We start from the raw sequence: 18,833 nt of genomic DNA, 5'->3' as shown, positions 1-18,833 counted from the left end.
TCCACTTGGCTAGAGCAGACTCTGGTACGCCGAGAGCCAGTTCTCGGTTCCCTGAGTAGAGTCTGTTATGCCAGTCCTGGTACGGCGTTAGGTCTGGTAGTGTTTCATGGCTGAACATCTGTATATGTCTGCATAGGAAAAGATTATTCCAGAGAGAAACTAAGCAAGAAGTTATCTTTATGATCAATTTGTTCTGGTTTCTAAATCCGAAAGGCAGCCATTTTCACATCACAAGATTACAGAGGAGATGGTTGCTAGTGATTTTCAGATGCGTTTCACATCAGTATGACTTCTTTCCTTCCAAATCTTATCATGGACAAATAGGGACTATTCACCCAGCGGGATCACTACCAGAATTAAGTGACTTTTACTAGTTTTTTAAGTAATAGGGCTGAATTCCTTAGGCACCCGCAGCGCTCTGGCGATAGAAGACCAGACCCGAGATCTAATACGACCTCCTTTACATACTGAAATACAGCAGACGTGGAAGGTGTGGAACTGTGAGCACCACCTCCTGCAGTTACAGCTGGAAGGAGGCATTTTGGAGAACAGTCAGAATTTGGAGGGGCATTTCCTAGCTTGTCAGCACAGCTGAGCTAGTGCAAGAGGTACTGTCATTGCAGGTGGGGAGTGCTAGCGACTGGTTTTGGTATCCTTTCCCCTTGGAAAGAAGGTGGCAGGAGGGAGTCATGATTAGTCTGTGATTCTCCTTGGGCTTCAGTAGCAGTCGATGCCTTCCTAGTGCCCATTTGTTTCTCTGTAAGCAAAGGCAGTTAACTGTTCCTTCTCGAGCTAGTTATTCTTCCAGGTGTGTCCTGGCCATGCGGGGCTGATGGCAGTAAAGCTACTTCATCCTAAAGTCAAGAGATAATTTGTGTGAAGAGATAATCAGGGTAGATGGGGCCGTGGCAAGCGTTTTGTCTAACCTCTGGCACAACATAGGCCAGTGTCTCTCATCTCTTAATTTCTGTTTGAGGTGGAGTTTGTCTTTTAGAAAGATTGTCTCGATTGTATCAGGTGGGATGGAACATACGTCACATTATCGAAAAGTCTCACTGGGGAGTTAATGCTGACTCTTTAGCAGGATTTGGATCCAGTTGCTGTCCGCCACACACCTTTTTGTGCTAGATGAAGGAGCTGCCAGTTATCAGAAATCTCTTCTGCTTAAGGGGCCGAGTAGAACAGTGCCATTTGTATGTGTTTGTTGTTAAAGAAGGACAGCACTGATGTCTCCTTTTTAGGTGGTTTATTTGTGGTGTTTGCCACCCCTCTGCTTTTGCAATATCTTCCCCAAAATAATAATATGACCAAATATTTCTTTAAATTTGATGCTTATTACTGCAGTCGGATTGTGGACTCATTTACTTATTTCTGTCCCATTTCTTTAATTCTTTCTCTTAAAAAGTGATCAAAAACTTTCTAATAATCTTAGTATTTTTTTCATTTTACTCGACTTTCGTCACTTCCTTATGCGAGTGTTGCGATGAAATCTCCAATGCCAGAATAGATGAACTTGTAAATTAACTAGACATCATATCAAAGATTTTCGTAACATTTCCAAAGATTACACTGACACTATATCTATATTAGCTCTCTTGCTTCTTGAAAAAACACTTGATTAGTTAGGAAAGTCTGCATGAATCCATTCTATATGTCTTTCATTAAGTACTACATGTTGTGTATTGTCCTAATAGAGTCTAGGCAACAGTGTACTGGACACTGCAGTTGCTGCCATCAAACCTTCAGAGTAATTCTGGAAGTCCCACCAAGCTCTCTTTCAAGATCTCACATTCCCATTACTGCTTCCCTAAGTTTTAGTGATATCCTGGTGGTAGGAGGCTCCTTTCTGGTCTGCTCTGCCTTTTACATTAAGCAGTTCCCAGTAGCTGTTAGTGTTCTGTTGGTATCTAGTCTACCATCATACATGTTTTACCTGCTGTAACTTTTTAATTGTAGGAAGTTCTTCTGTATCTATGTCTAGTCTTTGTTGGAAATGTGGATAGCAGGAGACCATTTTGTCCGTGAAAAGCAGGAGTTGAACCAAGACTGATACTAGTCAGCCTAATTTCATACTTGGGGTGAGTGAAATAGGAAAAATAAACATGCAGAAATACAGTGTAAAATAAATTAGATGAAAAATTATTTCAGTCTTAATAATTTACATGAAAAAGGAAGGCTTCTCACAAAGTATGTGTATTTAGAATAGGAGTGTTTAAATACCTTTTTAAAATGTGCTAAGTTTGCCAGAGGAAAAAGGAAGAAAATTCCTGTGGAGGACTCAAACAGAATAGATGATGCCCGGCTCTTCACAGAGAATTCTTTGAAAGTGCTTTATGGCAATTAGTCTCTTGCTTTGCAACCAGGCCAGCTGAAATCAGTGATGTTTCTCAAGGAGTCAGCCCTTCTCAGTCTGGATAGATTGTCAGGATCAGCTTGTCAAATGGCCTCATGGTTTTGCAGGTCAAATGTCTTAAACCAGGAATTTTTTTAATGCATTGACTGTTTTCTGTCACATTCAGGCTCCTGAATTCAAGTATATAGATTTATTCAGACTTTCTAAAAGTGTTGGATGGCGTTTTGGTTTCTCCAGATTTATATATATTTAATTACAAATCACCAGCTCACAGTACTTCCCGGTGAGATCTACTGCAAGTTAATGTTCAGTGGTGTCACTGGGAGAATCTGTAGCTGTGTATTGCTCCAAACCTTGATGCATGACATGTAAATTTATTGAGCTTTAATATAAACTGGTTTAAAGTCAGGCAGCATCTGCTTAATCCATGAATAGCTGTTGGCTGTGCTAACAGTCAAGAGAGCTCACAGCTGATCCATTTTCCTTTCTCTGCTGAAAAGAAAAAAAGTCAATAGATATAAGAGAGTAAGTAATAAATATTTCTACACTGCACTGATGAGGCATTCTTGGAAAACAGCAAGCTAAACAACTCTACATAATTCAGTAGATGCAAAAGTGGACTAAGAGTCAGGAAATAATTATGAGAGCTAGGAGAAAATTTTCCTTCAGTGACGAGATTTGAAACAGGAATTGTTAGTGAACAATGTCCGTTTCTGAGGAATCGTATTTGTGATTTTCTTAAAGTAATAAAAGCACCTGAAAATACTAGGGGCTGTGGTTTGGAAATGCACCTGGCAGGGCTCCAAGGAGTCGTCGTTTGAACACGTGTCTGCCCACGAGCCGGGGTGTGCCATCCACAGTGTGCCCGGGCAGCCAGACTCCGGTGATAATGCTTCGAGCGTAAGGCGGCAGGAGGACTCTGGAGCATCCTGTGCCAAATGTTGTACTTCTCAGCACACGTGCACTGGGGATAAATGCCAGCACAGCCTAAAATGCCCTTCGTTAGCCAGGGTAAAGAGTCTGTCTTGTTACATGCTGTGGTAAGGGGAGGGGAAAAAAATTCTCAAAGCTATAAAAAGACTCTCTGAAAGATGTGGGGAGAAGTGGGAGGAGGCACAGATGAAGTTTAGATTTAGAATGTTAAAAAATGATTATTTTATCCAAATCAGCTGGATGGTTATTTCTTTCAGCGTGATATTGCCACCAGAACCTCAGCCCTGCTCTAAATCAACTCAGCATTTCATCAAGAAGCCTATTCTTTGCTATAAGAGACCAAGAGTGCACAATTATGGGTTTCTTTTCCCCCTTGCATAATAAAATTGGGAGATTATCATCAAGTTTCTATTCAGATTTTAGGAAGGCTTTTTTATTTTATTTTTAAAACCCATCTTTGTCTGTAAGAGCTCCCTGTTCAGGCCAGCGTGCTGTAATGATTACTGCTGTAAAGGCTTCAGTGGAGATGTGCTCTATTTCATTCTCAATGAGGGTTGATGGCATTTTGAGAGGCTCAGAATATCCTTTGATTACTGTATAAAACAGACTGGGGAAGATGGCAATGCAGCGCGCGGCATAGGAGGGGGCTGCTGCTCCAAGTGTTGCTCATCAACTTTCTTTTGTGCTTTTTGGGGTTTTTTGTCTGCCATGTCGCAATCACAAATCATGACCGTGTTGTGGTTTTGATCCCTTTCCCCATCCTTTCCCTGTTTTGGGATTTGAAGCTCAAGGTTTGTACGGAAAAGGAGCTACTGCTACTCCTGTCTTTTGGACAGATGCTACAGCATTTGAGCAGGAGCAGTGCCTTCACCCTTCTCTGCTCCAGGGAATTGTTAGAGTAGCTAGGAAATGGTATGTTGTCTCTTCCAAACTGTGGGGAATTGGCCCAGTGTTAGAAGGTGCCATTTCCTGTAAAATGTCTTGGTGAGTGTATTGAAAAAGGAGTGACAGAAAGCTAGTCATGGGTGACAGGAATGATATGGGAGTAAAAGAGATTGAAAGGGAAAGATAGATACATGCAAGATGTCTCTCTTCCTGCTCTGCTGTCTGTTTGACACTCACTGTGGGTTAATAGAAAATAAGAGGAAAAAGGCATCTTGCATCTTCATTTTTATGTCATGCTTAGATCAAATTACATACTGTGCCAGCTAAAGTCTGTTTGCCAACCATTACGCAGTTGGAGGCACTAATTTTCTGAGGTCTGGAGGATGGGGGCTGTTCCAGAGAGAGTTTTTGGTGCCATACAGCAGGAGAATGCTTTTGTTCCCAGCCCAGGTATAGGAGATGAGTCCATGGAAAAGCATTTCACCTACGTCTCCCTGTCAGTATGCCTGGATTCTGAGTTTTGTGGCCACGTCATGCATCTCCTTAACAAGTTGTTTTCATTGGTGGTCTTGTAATCTTTGACTGTTCTACTTGGTGAAACGTTAGACTGAAAATATGTGGTGTATGTCTGTTATTTTCCAGTACCAGCACAGAAAATAGTCTGTACAATATTTAGGTATGTCGTTTCCTATGCCATTATGCCAAGTTGTTAGGCATGCTTTGTTTGTGATATATATGCCATTTACTGATCACAGTCCAGATTAAATTACTCTTAGAAGGCTGTGTTGAGCTGTGGGCATTCCACGGCATATGGACTGCTCTAAAAGAGTTTATAACTCTGAAAGGAGACAGCTGTTAGGAGAGAAAATTGTGCAGGAGAAAGTTTAAATGACTCATCTGAAGCTGTGAAGTCAGTCAGTACGGACCTGAACCCAGGTCACCAGTGAAATGCCCGTACAGATACTGACCAAGTTCAGGGATGTCTTAAACCCACCCTGGTGCCAGGACACGATGTGGCACATCCAGGTGATACAGGCAGCCTGTGTGAACTGAGTTGGAGCTCAGGCTGCCTGCAGACCTCACCTCTCTTCTGACAAACTGCGACCAGCAAAAACTTACGTGCAGAAAAAAAATGACTTGTCAAAAAAGACTTACTCTTTTTTTCATCTCTTCGCCTTTTTTTTCCCCCTCACTGATCTAGACTGGATGTTTGTGTCTTGATTATGGAAGGAGCAGTCATCAGAAACTGGAGCAAACAGTTCAGCTAATGCAGGATGGTGCTTAAGTTCTTTTCCATATTTGTGTGTCAACATTGAAGTTAAAATGTTTACACGCGTTCTGAGAAAGGGTAATGCTGGAAAAGGGACTGGGACTTCACCATTTCCCATAAAGATTCATCGATCCTCAATGGACTTTTATGGCCATAGAACTAAGGACATTGTAAATTGTAGTGTAGCTACTGTCTGCAACCTGTGTATATTATTCCTGCCTTTTTTGTTGTAATTGAATAATAGGCTTCCCTTTCGTCTCACTGGAAAAATGTATGTCCTGTCTTGCTACATTGACTCAGGTGGGCCACATTGCTGTTTGTGTGCCTGAAATAGGTGATGTATCCCAAACCAGTTTCAGAGGATGCACATCTCCAGTATGCCGCGATTGCTGTTCTGTGTGCCGAAATGGTGCAGGGTGCCAGCAACGAAGTCTGCCTAGTGCCGAGCTGTGACATTTGGCAGCGATGCTAACGGAACTTCTCTTCATCGTCCTGGAGGAAAGCGTGCAGTTGGGGAATGGTGTTTTCTCAGGTAGGGTCAGGAGCCCAGGCTGAGCAGAAGAGAGAGCATGTGGAATGCCATACTTGTGTCTGCGAGCTGTAGGGACGCATTTGCTTTAACTGTAACGGCCCAGGGGGGCATCTAAGCCTTTCTCTTTGTATATGGCCCTGCTCTGAGCAGGGGGTAGGACCAGAGATCTCCAGAGGTCTGCAAAGCCTTCTAGCTATTACTATACAAACAGCATTTCATTTCTGTTTAACATTACACAGCGATCTCATGGCACATGTTTTTTCTTTCCTTTGATTTTCCTCTCAGACATGTTTGCTGTGAGCTTTCTGAAGCAGGGCAGAGTGAGCTGTTAGCTCTGTGGTCAGAGGGAAGCAGGACTGCTCCTGAGCAGAGGTGGCTGCTCTCCTGGGCTGGTGTTTCCTATTTGAATTTCAGTTCAGATCAGTTGTAAATACCAGGCTTCTCCCTTGAAACGTAGCTAGAGTTTGCTCGGGGCTGTTGGGACAGCTCTGTGTTGTGTGCTCTGCCTGCAGCCCCACTGGAGCATCCCAAATGTGTTATTCGGATCCACTCGCATAAATCAGCTGTCCTTCTTCGTAGAGAACTGCAGAAATCTTGGTGCTTGCAGCAAGATCTGCTCAGCCTGGTATGTTAGGAGGCTGAGGTTTGGTGACTCGAGCCTGGATACTGACTTAATTTCAAATCAGGTAAACAGTTTCTAGGGGAAGGAGAAAAGTGAGCTGTTTCTGGGGGCACGCAGTCCAGGACTGAACTGGTACAAAGAAATGTTGCAGAGCTGGATCAAAATAGGTAATCACTGAGTTGCTTGAAGCATGGACCATGAGACACCCCTGAACAGGGCATGTGAGGGGCGTCCCAGTAAGAAAGTGGAAGTGTTTTACTCCTGCTTTATGGTTTGGTCCTTTTCGTGTATGAGAGCAGGAGGAGAGTGAAAGGGAATTGGGTTTTCATGTGGACAGGAGCAGTATCAGAGTGGGTTCAAACACGAGTGTGTAAATTGATGTTGGCAGAGCCTTACCGTTACTAAAAAAAAATCTTTTCAGTCTCATGAGCTTAGCAGGCTGCTTAAGAACACGAAACAGTAATAATTATGCAGCCCTATCAAATGTGTGTGCACATCTTGGTGGGTGACGAGGAAGACCAGCTCTGCAGCAGCCGGGGTGCTGTTGAGAGACTGGGCTAGCAAGTAAAGCGAGGGGGTACCAGATCATGCTGTAAAATAAAGCTTTATTTATTTTGTATTTCGTGGTAGTCCTGTACCACCCATCACAGCAGCGTCCCGTCACTGAGTACCTTCAGCATTTCATCCACCTGAAATCTGCTGTGGGTGCAGCTCTGAAGGCAGCTGTGGTCACCGTAGGGCTGGTGTGGGATGAGCTGTAGTGCAAGCAGGGGGAGACCTGGGTGCTGTACTCCAGGCATGACCTAGACTCAAATGAAAAGAGACAAGGCAGAGGCATATTCACACCACGACGTAAATATGAGCAGCAGGACCCAACAAGGCTTTGATTTCATTACAGCTTAACGTGCAGCCAGAAAATATTATGTCCCTGCTATAAAGGAGGAGATATTTACCTTTGGGAGATTTTAGAAGCAAGGAGTTGGAAAATGAAATTAATGAATAGAAAGCAATAACACAAGCCAATATTCACAAAAGTGTTATTTACCTCTTTTATCAAGGCTCATTTTACACAAAGCTTAGCAGTTGCAATAGCTGATATGTCACTGGTATTTGATACCGAACGGCCTCTAAAAAGGCTTTGGGGGACATTTGCTTGTTTTTTATATTTTCTCCCTGATGTCATGTTTATGCCTAAAATTCAATCGTGGTATAAAGAATGAAATCTCGAGTATTTCTGGTTAGGGCTTCTCATGGGCAGTTAAAAGGGCTAGGCTCCTTCTGGAGGCTGCTTGGAGCTTGAATGTCGATGGATGTGTCCACGCCAGAGCTAATGGCTATAATGTGTATTACACTATGAAAAAGGGGTGATTATTGATGTATTTTTGTATTTTTTTTAATGTGCAATTTGAGACTTTTAAAGTAGGTTTATGTAGTGAGGTCTTTGAGCAATCAGCCTCTGAAGTCTCTGTCCATCTCAACAAGCTAGAGATCTTGATCATGGGACTTGATGAGGTGCATCCGCGGGTTCTGAGGGAGCTGGCAGATGAAGTTGCTGAGTCATTGTCCATCGATCCTGGGGAGTCATGGCAGTCTGGTGAAGCTCCCACTGACTGGAAGAGGGGAAACATAGCCCTCATTTTTAAAAAGGGAGAACAGAAAGACCTGGGGAACTACAGGCCAGTCAGTCGCACCTCTGTGCCCAGCAAGATCATGGAGCAAATCTCCTTACACCCAGGATGGCTTCTCTAAGGGCGAGTCATGCCTGACAAATTTGGTGGAAGGAAGGGCAGAAGGGCAAATGATGTCATCTATCTGGACTTGTGCAAAGCATTTGACACAGTCCCGCATGACATCCTTGTCTCTAAACTGGAGAGACATGGATTTGAAGGATAGACCACTTGGTGGATAAGGAATTGGCTGCATGGTCTCACTCAAAGGGTTGCGGTCAATGACTCAATGTCCAAGTGGAGACCAGTGGTGTTCCTCAGGGGTTGGTATTGGGGCTGATGCTGTTTAACCTCTTTGTTGGTGACATGGACAGTGGGATCGAGTGCACCCTCAGCAGGTTTGCTGATGACACCAAGCTGTGTGGTGTGGTCAACACTCTGGAGGGAAGGGATGCCATCCAGCAGGAGCTGGACAGGCTGGAGAGGTGGGCCTGTGAGAACCTCATGAAGTTCAAAAAGGCCAAGTGCAAGGTCCTGCATGTGGGTCGGGGCAATCCCAAGCACAAGTAGAGGCTGGGTGGAGAATGGGTTGAGAGCAGCCCTGAGGAGAAGGACTTGGGAGTGCTGGTGGATGAGAAGCTCAACATGAGCCGGCAATGTGCGCTGGCAGCCCAGAAAACCAACCGTGTCCTGGGCTGCATCCAAAGCAGCGTGGGCAGCAGGTTGAGGAAGGTGATCCTCCCTTCTGCTCTCTCTTGTGAGACCCCCCCTGCAGTGCTGCGTTTAGCTCTGGGGCCCCCAGCATAAGAAGGACATGGAGCTGTTGGAGCAATTCCAGAGGAGGCCACGAAGATGATCTGAGGGCTGGAGCACCTCTGCTATGGAGACAGGCTGAGAGAGTTGGGGATGTTCAGCCTGGAGAAGAGAAGGCTCCAGGGAGACCTTCTAGCAGCCTCCCAGTACCTAAAGGGGCCTAAAAGAAAGCTGGAGAGGGGCTTTCACAAGGGCATGTAGTGATAGGACAAGGGGCAATGGCTTTAAACTGAAAGAGGGCAGGTTTAGATTAGATATAAGGAAGAAATTCTTCCCTCTGAGGGTGGTGAGGTACTGGAACAGGTTGCCCAGAGAAGTTGTGGCTGCCCCATCCCTGGAGGTGTTCAAGGGGCCAGGTTGGATGGGGCTTTGAGCAACTTGGTCTAGTGTAAGTTGTCCCTGCCCATGGCAGGGAGGTTGGAACTGGATGATCTTTAAGGTGCCTTCCAACCCAAACAGTTCTGTGATTGTTACCAGAAATCCGAAAACGTGGATCTTCCGCGTAAAGGAACATCAGCTCTTTTTTTCAAGATAGTATTTAAGATGCAAAAGCAGCAACCCCCCCCCACCCAAAAAAAAAAAAAAAGTAAATTGGGTTACACATATAAATCAAGCTATTTAAGTTTTACTTGGTAAGGTCCAAATGTGTTTTCTGCTCGCAGTGTGATTCATGTCCTGACCAATAAGAGTTGGCTGAGGCTTTCAGTACTTATCTTGGAAGCCTACAAAATGGTGACATCACATTGCAATTAGCAGGCAATTTAAAGACATTTAAACAATTATATCACATTTTCAGCCCCACTAATTGGCACCACAGCTGTTTTCTTTGCCTCCTTTTTTTGGAACAGTGGCCGCAGGGTATTAACTCATGGGGGAAAACAGTAAAGAATTTAAAAAGTGTGCAGACACCAGTGGTTTGGAGAAGAGCCAAGCTGTAAGGTTCTGTGTTAAGGGTGTTGCAAGACAGCTATGTTTAGTACAGAGCTGAAGGGGAGGCATGAAGAAAATACCATTTCTGTGATCTTAGGTGGCAGGTCACTGACTGGGAAAGGTCTTGTCACAAAAATAGCAATAAATGCATTAATGCTAATCCGTTCTCTCCTGATGTCTTGGGATAGGGCTGTTTTAAGAGGGCTTGTTATTGTGTTGTTCCAGTTGCATGGTATGTATTTAAAAGTTAAGAGTCATGGCCAAGAACGTCTAAAGGCAGAATCGTGGGTTTAGCCTCTTGTGATGATGGTGGAGCCAAGCGTGCCCACGGGTAGCTGATGTCCTAGAACAATATTTTTTAAGACACGAGTCATCTAGGTGTTTACTGGCAGAGTAGCACAGCCCTGCGTACTGAAGCCAAGCCTGTTGACAAAAGACTTGCTTTTCCAAGTTGCCCTTAAGAGATCACTGTGGGCTGTGAACTAGAAGTAGTTCAAGACAGCTCTCCCCTTATGGATCCGGAGTCAATGAACCACGAGTTGGAATTCATGGGAGTGCCTCTGGGAAAATAGAAAGCTGTAAGTGAAAGGTGTGTAATAACAGCCCGGTGCAGTACCGCGTAGGAAAGGAGTGGCTGCAGTCACTGGTTTAATGTCTGTGAAAAGTGAACAGCAGCCAACTCCACTCCCGTGCATGTGATGCAAACAGTGTTGCTGCAGCTCTTTGCACTCTTGTACAGTCTGGAGGGCTGTAGCATCCTTGGAAACCAGAAGAAGTGAAAGAGTCTCTCTTTGGAGTCTCGCAGGCGGGAGGGAAGGAAGCTGGGGAGTTTTACAAGGAGGTAGAGGATTCCCAGCAGAGCTTTGGATCCCTCACTGTTAAGAGAGTTAACTCTCTCTAGTCACCACTTTGTATTTCTTCTCTGGATCCTACTTGTATTATAAGTTTTCCTAAATCTTCACCACCTTCCACGGACTATAGTTTACTACTTACCTGCCTTTAGTCTTTCCTTCACCGTCCTTTCGGAGTATACAGAAAGCTTCCCTGAATTCCAGTAAATATGAGATCGTAGTGCAAGGAGAAGGCAGATTGGGTCTCCTGCAGTGCAACATCCTGTAGCCATCAGTAGGACTTCAAAGCAGCATCTGGCAGGCTCAGGGGATGCTTTTGTCCATTTGTCTAACACATGGATGTAACCTGTCCGTGTGCCGTTACAAGGTAACCGTCAGTCTGTGGTACAAAAGAAAGGTGAGGGGGTTCAGAGAGGGTCTGACCTCTGCAGTCAGGGCATCTCTGGTTTCCACAGTGTTCTCTGTTTAAAGGGACCTTCCTAGTTGTCCCAAAAAAGCCTCTTGCAGGAGACTTCCAAGTTACAACCTTACTGTCATCTGTATTCAGATGTATATTGAGGACCTTGATGTCTCCTCCCTTTGGGGAAAAAAAAAAAGTAATCTCTGGTAAAGTGTCCTCTGGAACAGAAGTGTCTTCTAATCTTCTCTCTCAAGTGTCGGCATCTCCCAGGCAACTGCTGACTTTTTTTTTTGGTCACCAGGAAAGGGTCTTTAGATAGGCAGCATGCATTTTAAAAAGTTTATGGGGTTTTTTAAGTTTTTTCTCGATTCCAGTATTTTGCTTAAACACAAAGCATTCCTTTATAAAGTGAGCTATTTGACAGTGACCATCATCTCCATCCTGATGTTGTGGCAGAAGTTTTTAAGGGAAAGACCGTAGTACGTCCAGCCCCTACTATGTGAGGTTGCATGTTGTCCTTTCTTGTAGTTTTGGTACGTATCTTGATGTGGATATGTTTCTGAAACAGATTTTGATGAATGAGATATCTTCTAAAGTGGAGTGTTCTCAGGGTAGTTAGACTTCTTCTTGAGGCGGTGGGTTTTTCCTTGTAGTTTGTCTCAAGTTTAGACCTTTTTTTTTTTTCCAAACCCTTACTTTTTCTTTCTCTCAACAAGGAGATAAGAGAAATGTGATAAAGTTTTTGAAACAAAATGGAAAAAAAAGTCATTATGAAGAACTGAACTTGTAGTCTCCAAAATAACATTTTAGCAGTAGAAAAACACATGAAAAATAAAGAGTTGTTTTATTTTTATTTTCCTCCAAAAATCAGCATTTCCTCAATGAAAAACAGCCCAGTTTTGAGTAGCAGTGACAGGTATCAATGCAGCTGCTGTGCTGGTGATGTTCCAGCAGTTCAGGGTCCACGGGGCAGTGTAAGATGGTTCCAGAAATCAGTACCAAAATGAAGATCTCTGCATGCATACTTCGATGTACAGCCTCTAGACTTGTCAGTAAAACCCCTTGGCCTGTGATACAGAGGTGACATTTAGAAGAGTGGTATATGTGGAGAGCAAGACTGTGGCACATTGGAGTCTTGAAATCCAGCAGCTGCTGCGCTATTTGGGTTTACCAAAGCCCAGAGACTGTTTTTGTCTGTGATACTTAAGCTAGCTGTGACAGTCTAATGACAGTTCTGCAACTTCCTGCCCTCCTGGTTGTCCCTCTCCTGCTTCGTCCCTGGGAAGGGAAGCCTCGGCTTGGAGCTAGATGCTTTCTGAACTTCTCCTGCCCCGTATTTCCTCTGAAGTTGAGTGCAGCATCTGTCATTATTTCTTTACGATCTGCCTTTCCAAAAATTAGACATGAGACATTTTCAGGATGTACAGCTGTCAGCAAGTGTAACATGACATTTGCCCTTACCCAGCAGGAGGAACTCAGTAGCCCTCCCTAAGGCCGGTGAGGGACACCGCTTGTTGACAGTGGTGAGACATCTGCCATGATGGAATTCTTTGAATTTTGGATTCAGTTAGAGATTCTAACTGATGTGCATGTTTCTCCCCATTAGCTCATGCAGCTCATGTGACTTGTTTCATTCATGTGACCTCTTATTATGTATCCATCATTCCATTTTTCTTTCCTATTAGAGTGAAATTGGACACAGCCCTCCTCCTGCCTACACCCCTATGTCGGGAGTAAGTATTGCACATTCAAACTTCATCCTTTAGGTTTTCCTCCTTTTTTCACTACGTATTTTCTCTTTCAAAGCCCCTTTTCCTGCGTAAATGGCCCAAAAGCCAACAGTGAATCAAGTGTGTGTATATAAGCAGTCAGATAGTCAGCATCTCAACACTCAGCCTGGATTCGTGTGCAAACTCTGTGGACCCACACCCAAAATTCTGCCAACTGCCAGCTTTTCTTGAAAAGGCGTTTAGGTAACAGACTTGGATGATTCTGTAGAGTTTTCCTTCCTGTTTGTAGGTCACAATGTTGAAATTTCCTTGCACGCCCTTGGTGACAAGCAGCGCGGTAGGTTGAGTTGAACCATTGAGTTGAGGTACCAGTACAAACACTGTTTGCCAGCGTTAAACACACTACCTGGTGGTATTAGGTAGTGTTTGGGTGACTATGTGATTGCCACTGCAGGACACCCTAGCAGGAATAAACAGAGTTCAGAGATGATAATGTCCCCTATCCCCAGTCCCCTGTGCAGAAGGAGATTTCCCTAAGGTGAGGTTTAAGGGGTTTGTTCAGAAGTCAGCCATGGTAATAGAAGAGGGGATACCATGTTTGCCTCTTCCAGCTGTGTATATCCAACTTCCACGTGTCTTAATAGGAACCAAGTTTCCCTGCTCTGTTTCTAGCCCCATTTCCAGCCCTGAGCAGCTGGCTTGCTTCCCCGCTCCCCTTGCTGCAGCGATGGTGCCTCCCTGGGGGGGAAGCCGACTCAGCACCACCGGGGCAGACGGATGGTTTGCTGCTCCACAACAGAGCCTGTGCCGCTGCCGATCCCGCAGCTCTGGAAACACGGTAGTCGGCAGGAGAGACGAGGCTTCACCTACCTGGTCAAATGCATCATTGAGCAAGCGTGGCAGGAAAGGCACGGGAGCCACAGAGATGACCTGGTGTTGAATCTTCTCTGCCTTCGGAGCCTCCTTTCTCACGCTGCCTTTTCTTTTTCCACAGAACCAGTTTGTGTACAGAGATGGAGGCTATGCCGCAGAAGTGCCGATGCCGTACAGAGCTCCTGGCTGCGCAATACCAGAAGCCCCAGTTGCTCAAGGGGCCACAGCAGAGATCTTTGAAGATACTTGCTGTAATGGCACAATACGAAAACAAGTGGCAACCCTGGCAAAAGAGGACAGCAGCACCCAGAGGTACAGCGCTGATCCCACGGTCTTCATACCCGAGCGGGTAGTCCGGGGAGAGCTGGATGAGGACGGGTACATGACGCCGATGCGAGACAAACCTAAAACAGGTAAAAAAATTGGCTTTCCGGAGAAGCTCCTGCTCTAGTCCGACTGCATTCTGTCGTTTTCTCCATCAGCAGCTTTTCACCAAAAATGGCTTTATTGAATAACCCAGCAAGGTTGAAACATTCTGACTTTGCTTAATATTTCTTTGCATGGGGATTCATTTTTCTTTGCTTAATTTGCTACTTAGAAAAGCTCAAACGTGCCAAAATGTGAAGTTTGGTAATTCCTCCTTTAACTTTTCTTTCTGGGAAATAACAAAAGAGAGGAATGAAAAAACCCAAACCTCCTCCTTATCCAAACACAAATCTTTGGTTATTTCCAAGAAAAGCCTCTATCTTTGGCCAGCCGTAGTCTCCGCTTTGCTTTGTTTATTGATCTTCTTTGTCTTCGTGGCATTGTGCTTGGTAAATGTCATGTTGAACATACCACAGAACCGATACACACAGTTGGCATTTTATACCCAAGAGAAGTCTAGGATTGAAAGAAGATGATGTGCTTCAGAGAGACCATCGATGCAAGGTGAAGTTTGCCTAGATCTGTGCCAGCTCAGAGTGCTGCGCTTCCCAGTTTGCCGTCATTCGTTTCCTCCTTTTTAAATAGTGACAGCAGTCATTTAGATGTAAGGGGATGTGTCATTAGTATTTTGCTTTCAGACCTTTGCATTAGCTTGCAAGAAATCAATTAATGCAAATGTAAATGCCAGGTAACTACTGGGTTTGCTTCGGAATTTGGACGCCACTTACCCTTTGTGTTAGTGGTGGAAACGGAGGGAGTCCTGGGGCTGGACCCAAACCAGTAGCAATTTTGAGAGTGCACTCGTGACCCTGCTCTTCAGATTTGATGCTGTGAGTTTGCTTCAGTGTGAGCCCACATGTATCGTCACATGCAGGTTCGCCCTGGGGAGCCTCCGAGTTCTGCAGGAGCTTAACACTTCACAGGTGCTACCTGAGCCCTCAGGGATGCTCAGGAGAAAGCACCTCCTTCCTGTCTCAGCGGGTACAGACACAGGGATGTCACAGTGTGGCCATGGACGCTGCATGCTCTCTGTCAGCTGGGGAATTCAAATCAAAGCACTGCTTGGCTGTCATTGCTAAAAAAAAAAACGTGTGTTCCCACTGTGCTCTTGGTGCGGGTGCATGCGCCTGTTCGCCTCAGATGCAGCAAAGTTTCAGCTGTGTGGCCAGAGGTACTTGCTAAGTCTGGAACTTTTGCATTTAATAGTTTTGGCCCCGGCCTGGATAAAAAGTGACCTGAAGTGAGGACCAAAGCCATCCTCTTGTAGCAGGCAGGGGCCTGTTTCCTCACAGGCAGGGCTCCAAGCGGAGGTGTCTCCAGAGGCCATGATCAGAGCCATGCCACTGGAAATGGAGGTCGTGAGTTGGCATCCCTGTGTGGCACAGGCAGCCTGAGGCCTCATTCCTCACTAGTGGTGGTGGCTTGGAGACCCGGTTCTGTAGGGATCCTCCAGGCTGTGAGACAACAGGCAGAATTAATACTGGAAGTGGGTTTGGTCTGATGATTTCTAGCCTCGAATGAACTGGATGCTTTCGACGTATCTTGCTGCAGGGGTCCCACTTCCAATCCCTCTTGTCCCTGGCTCACGTCCAGGCCGTTCCTTTTGCAGCCCACTTGCAGTGTCAGCGACCTGCCCCTGCCCAGGTGGATCAGCTTTCTGTTTCTGGTTACACACAGCACGGCAGTGAAGGACACTCAATGGGAGTCCTTGGGAGACACCTTACAAAGCGTGGGGTTTTAACTTGGGACAGCCAGGCTCTTCGTGTTTCTCTTCCCTCCCCACCCCCTGGCTAGCTTTCCACGCAAGCTCCATAGGCCTTAAAAGCTTTCTGCAATTCAGCTATGATTTTTTGTGGTCTTAGTCCACAGAAAGTCATTTGAAGCAACTGTAACCTGCTCCAAGTCCTGTTTTGGAGCTGATGTAATGCTCTCTTGTACTCTTTCCAGGGCTTATTTGAATCATTTTTTTCATAATGCTTCGAGGCCCTTTGTCCTTCAGGGATGGAAGGTTTTTAATCAGGCAAATTGTTCTGTTAGAAATGAAGCTATCTTAGAAGTTAGCCCTCGGGGATGGTTTTTGTGCAGGGAGGCTTAACTAAGATTTCTATAGCACTTTCTGGATGGAAAGACTGTGGAGCAGAGGGTTTGACTGATAGGTCCAAGGTTGCACAGAGAGTCAGCAGCAGAGGCAGAAGTCACTCGGCATGTTTGTCTCTGTAGGTCATACTCTGAGAGAAAGTTCAGGATCAAACAAGGCACTCGGGCTATGGCTCAGCGAGAGCTGTAGTCTAGTTTCCAGGTTTGCTGGAATGAGCATCTGGGGTGGAAGGATGCACAGGTCTGAGTACGGCTTCTGGCGCAGCCTGGTAGTAACGCACACGTGATGCTTGCGACATGGATGGATTGCTCCCTCTCTTTACTGATTTGTTTTGAATTTTTCCTTAGATTACCTAAACCCAGTGGAAGAGAATCCATTTGTTTCTCGGCGAAAGAATGGAGATCTCCAAGCTGTGGACAACCCAGAGTATCACAATGCTCCGAACGGGCAGCCCAAAGCAGAGGACGAGTACGTGAATGAGCCATTGTACCTCAACACTTTTGCAAACACCTTGGAAAATGCCGAGTACCTGAAGAACAACTTGCCGGAGAAAGCCAAGAAGGCCTTTGACAACCCAGACTACTGGAATCACAGCCTGCCCCCACGAAGCACCCTCCAGCACCCGGACTACCTGCAAGAGTACAGCACAAAATACTTTTACAAACAAAATGGACGGATCCGGCCCATTGTGGCAGAGAATCCTGAATACCTCTCCGAGTTCTCCCTGAAGCCTGGCACTGTGCTGCCCCCGCCACCCTACAGACACCGAAATACAGTGGTGTAGTCACCGTGGTCGTATAGAAGTGGAAAGGCAACCCCTTCTAGCTGCCTCGCTCTTTCCCTCTCACTCTCCTTTTCTCTATCTCCCTTGCCTCTCTCCCTGCCTCCCTTTCTCCCATGAGCTTCCTCCTCTTGCCCGTTCACTCATTTTTGATATTTCCAAGTGAAAGGATGTCTTGGAGTCGTTTGCAGATTGGGTTGGGAACCTGGAAGGAAGGGAGGAAGGAAGGTAAGAGACTGAAAGAAGGCGTGTACAACCTGGCGTTTCTCGCTTTCCGCAGATCCGAAGGGTCGGACGGTCAGAGAAGCCAGACCGTACCAGTAACGGCCAGTGGCAGCATTGCCTGCTGTCACGCTAGTTCTCAGTGATTCAGCCCAGACACTGTAGGGAAAGCCACAGAGAGGCTGTTTCTTCCAGCAGGAACTGATGAGAGTCTGTACAGCATTCCTGGAAATCTCAGTGCAGTTTCCATTAGGGGGGAAAATGGACAATTTTTATATCATGTGTGATAGCGTAGTAATTGAGATTGAGAATCCAATTTCTTTCTCTAACACTTTCTATCCTAGCAACTGAAAATGGCTAACCTGGCTTTTCATAATCGTTCAGATCTTCATCATGGCTTTCCAAGAAATGATGATGTGACTCTAATGTACGGCTGAACCTTTTTCCGAGCCACACCATGATTTTGTGCCAGTTCCCAACCGCAGAGACTCCAGCTCAGAACTGATACATGACATGAGCATTTTTGTGTATGTGCCAACATGACCAACACTTAAAACACAAAAACCCTTTCAGAAGAGAGCAACAAAACCACACCTCCAACGTGTTCTTTTGGAAACGAAAAGACAGGCCAAGAAATCAAGATTTATATGCAAAAAGCTTTGCTTTCCTGTTTGATACCTGCTGACTATAGATACATAAAAAGACCCAAACAAATTCTTCCCTCTTTTTTCTTCTTCATGGTCATGAAGGGAGGCGGGGATGCTGTCAGGCAACACTGAGGACCAGATGGAGAACTGGAGAGTTTGATATGGGTCATGAAGTCTGCTGGTGTTCTGCGGGTGGTGGTGGGAAGGGTCCTTGAAACTGGAAGACTGACACTGGACTGGAGAAAACGCGCATAGCGCTTCACTGGAAAGTTAGTTTGCACTTAAGCTCTGATTTTATTTGAACTGTTTTCTGGATTTTGAATGAAGCAATATGGAAGTGACCAGCAAAATACAAAATAATAATTTTAAGTTAAAAAAAAAAAGAATTATATGTAAAGAATGACTGTGGAAATGCCAAAATGAAGCAAATCAAGTCTTTGGAACAATGTCTACCAGTTCTGAGAGGCCGTTGCACTGACTGCTTCAGAGAATACAGTGACAGAGCAACCAGCTCTTACTGCTGCCACGTGAAGGACAGCAGAGCGAGCCCTGAAAGGGAGCGGAGGAGACAGACGCCTTTCTCTGGCTTGCAGCACAGTATGGAATGCTTTTTTCTAAAGGGAGGCTTACTGTGGCACAGAAGGTGGCACATAAGAGGTTTGAGAAATGAAAACGTGCATGACTCGCAGAGCTTTTCCATCAAAAATGTAAATAAGTATGAATCAGTCTCCTCGCGCTTAGTTCTGCTTTCATCAACCTCAATTTTTAGGTAGACACCCCCACCCCACCCCCTGGCCTGC

General features: G+C 45.3%; 1 protein-coding gene across 1 annotated transcript in view; it reads left to right on the top strand.

The window, feature by feature from the left end:
* The window catches only part of ERBB4 (erb-b2 receptor tyrosine kinase 4), a 390,281-nt gene extending 373,114 nt beyond the window's left edge, over positions 1–17,167 (top strand). The window contains exons 27-29 of the mRNA XM_086615834.1: positions 12,942–12,989; positions 13,981–14,272; positions 16,731–17,167. Of these exons, the coding sequence (XP_086471960.1) occupies positions 12,942–12,989; positions 13,981–14,272; positions 16,731–17,167 (777 nt within the window). The remainder of the gene's footprint in view (positions 1–12,941; positions 12,990–13,980; positions 14,273–16,730) is intronic.
* Positions 17,168–18,833: the final 1,666 nt, after the last annotated feature.

Source organism: Tauraco erythrolophus, chromosome 8, assembly GCF_009769465.1.
Source record: "Tauraco erythrolophus isolate bTauEry1 chromosome 8, bTauEry1.pri, whole genome shotgun sequence".
NCBI classification, from domain to species: Eukaryota; Metazoa; Chordata; class Aves; order Musophagiformes; family Musophagidae; genus Tauraco; species Tauraco erythrolophus.
The sequence above is the reverse complement of the archived record's forward strand: the minus strand, read 5'-3'. Positions and strand labels throughout refer to the sequence as shown.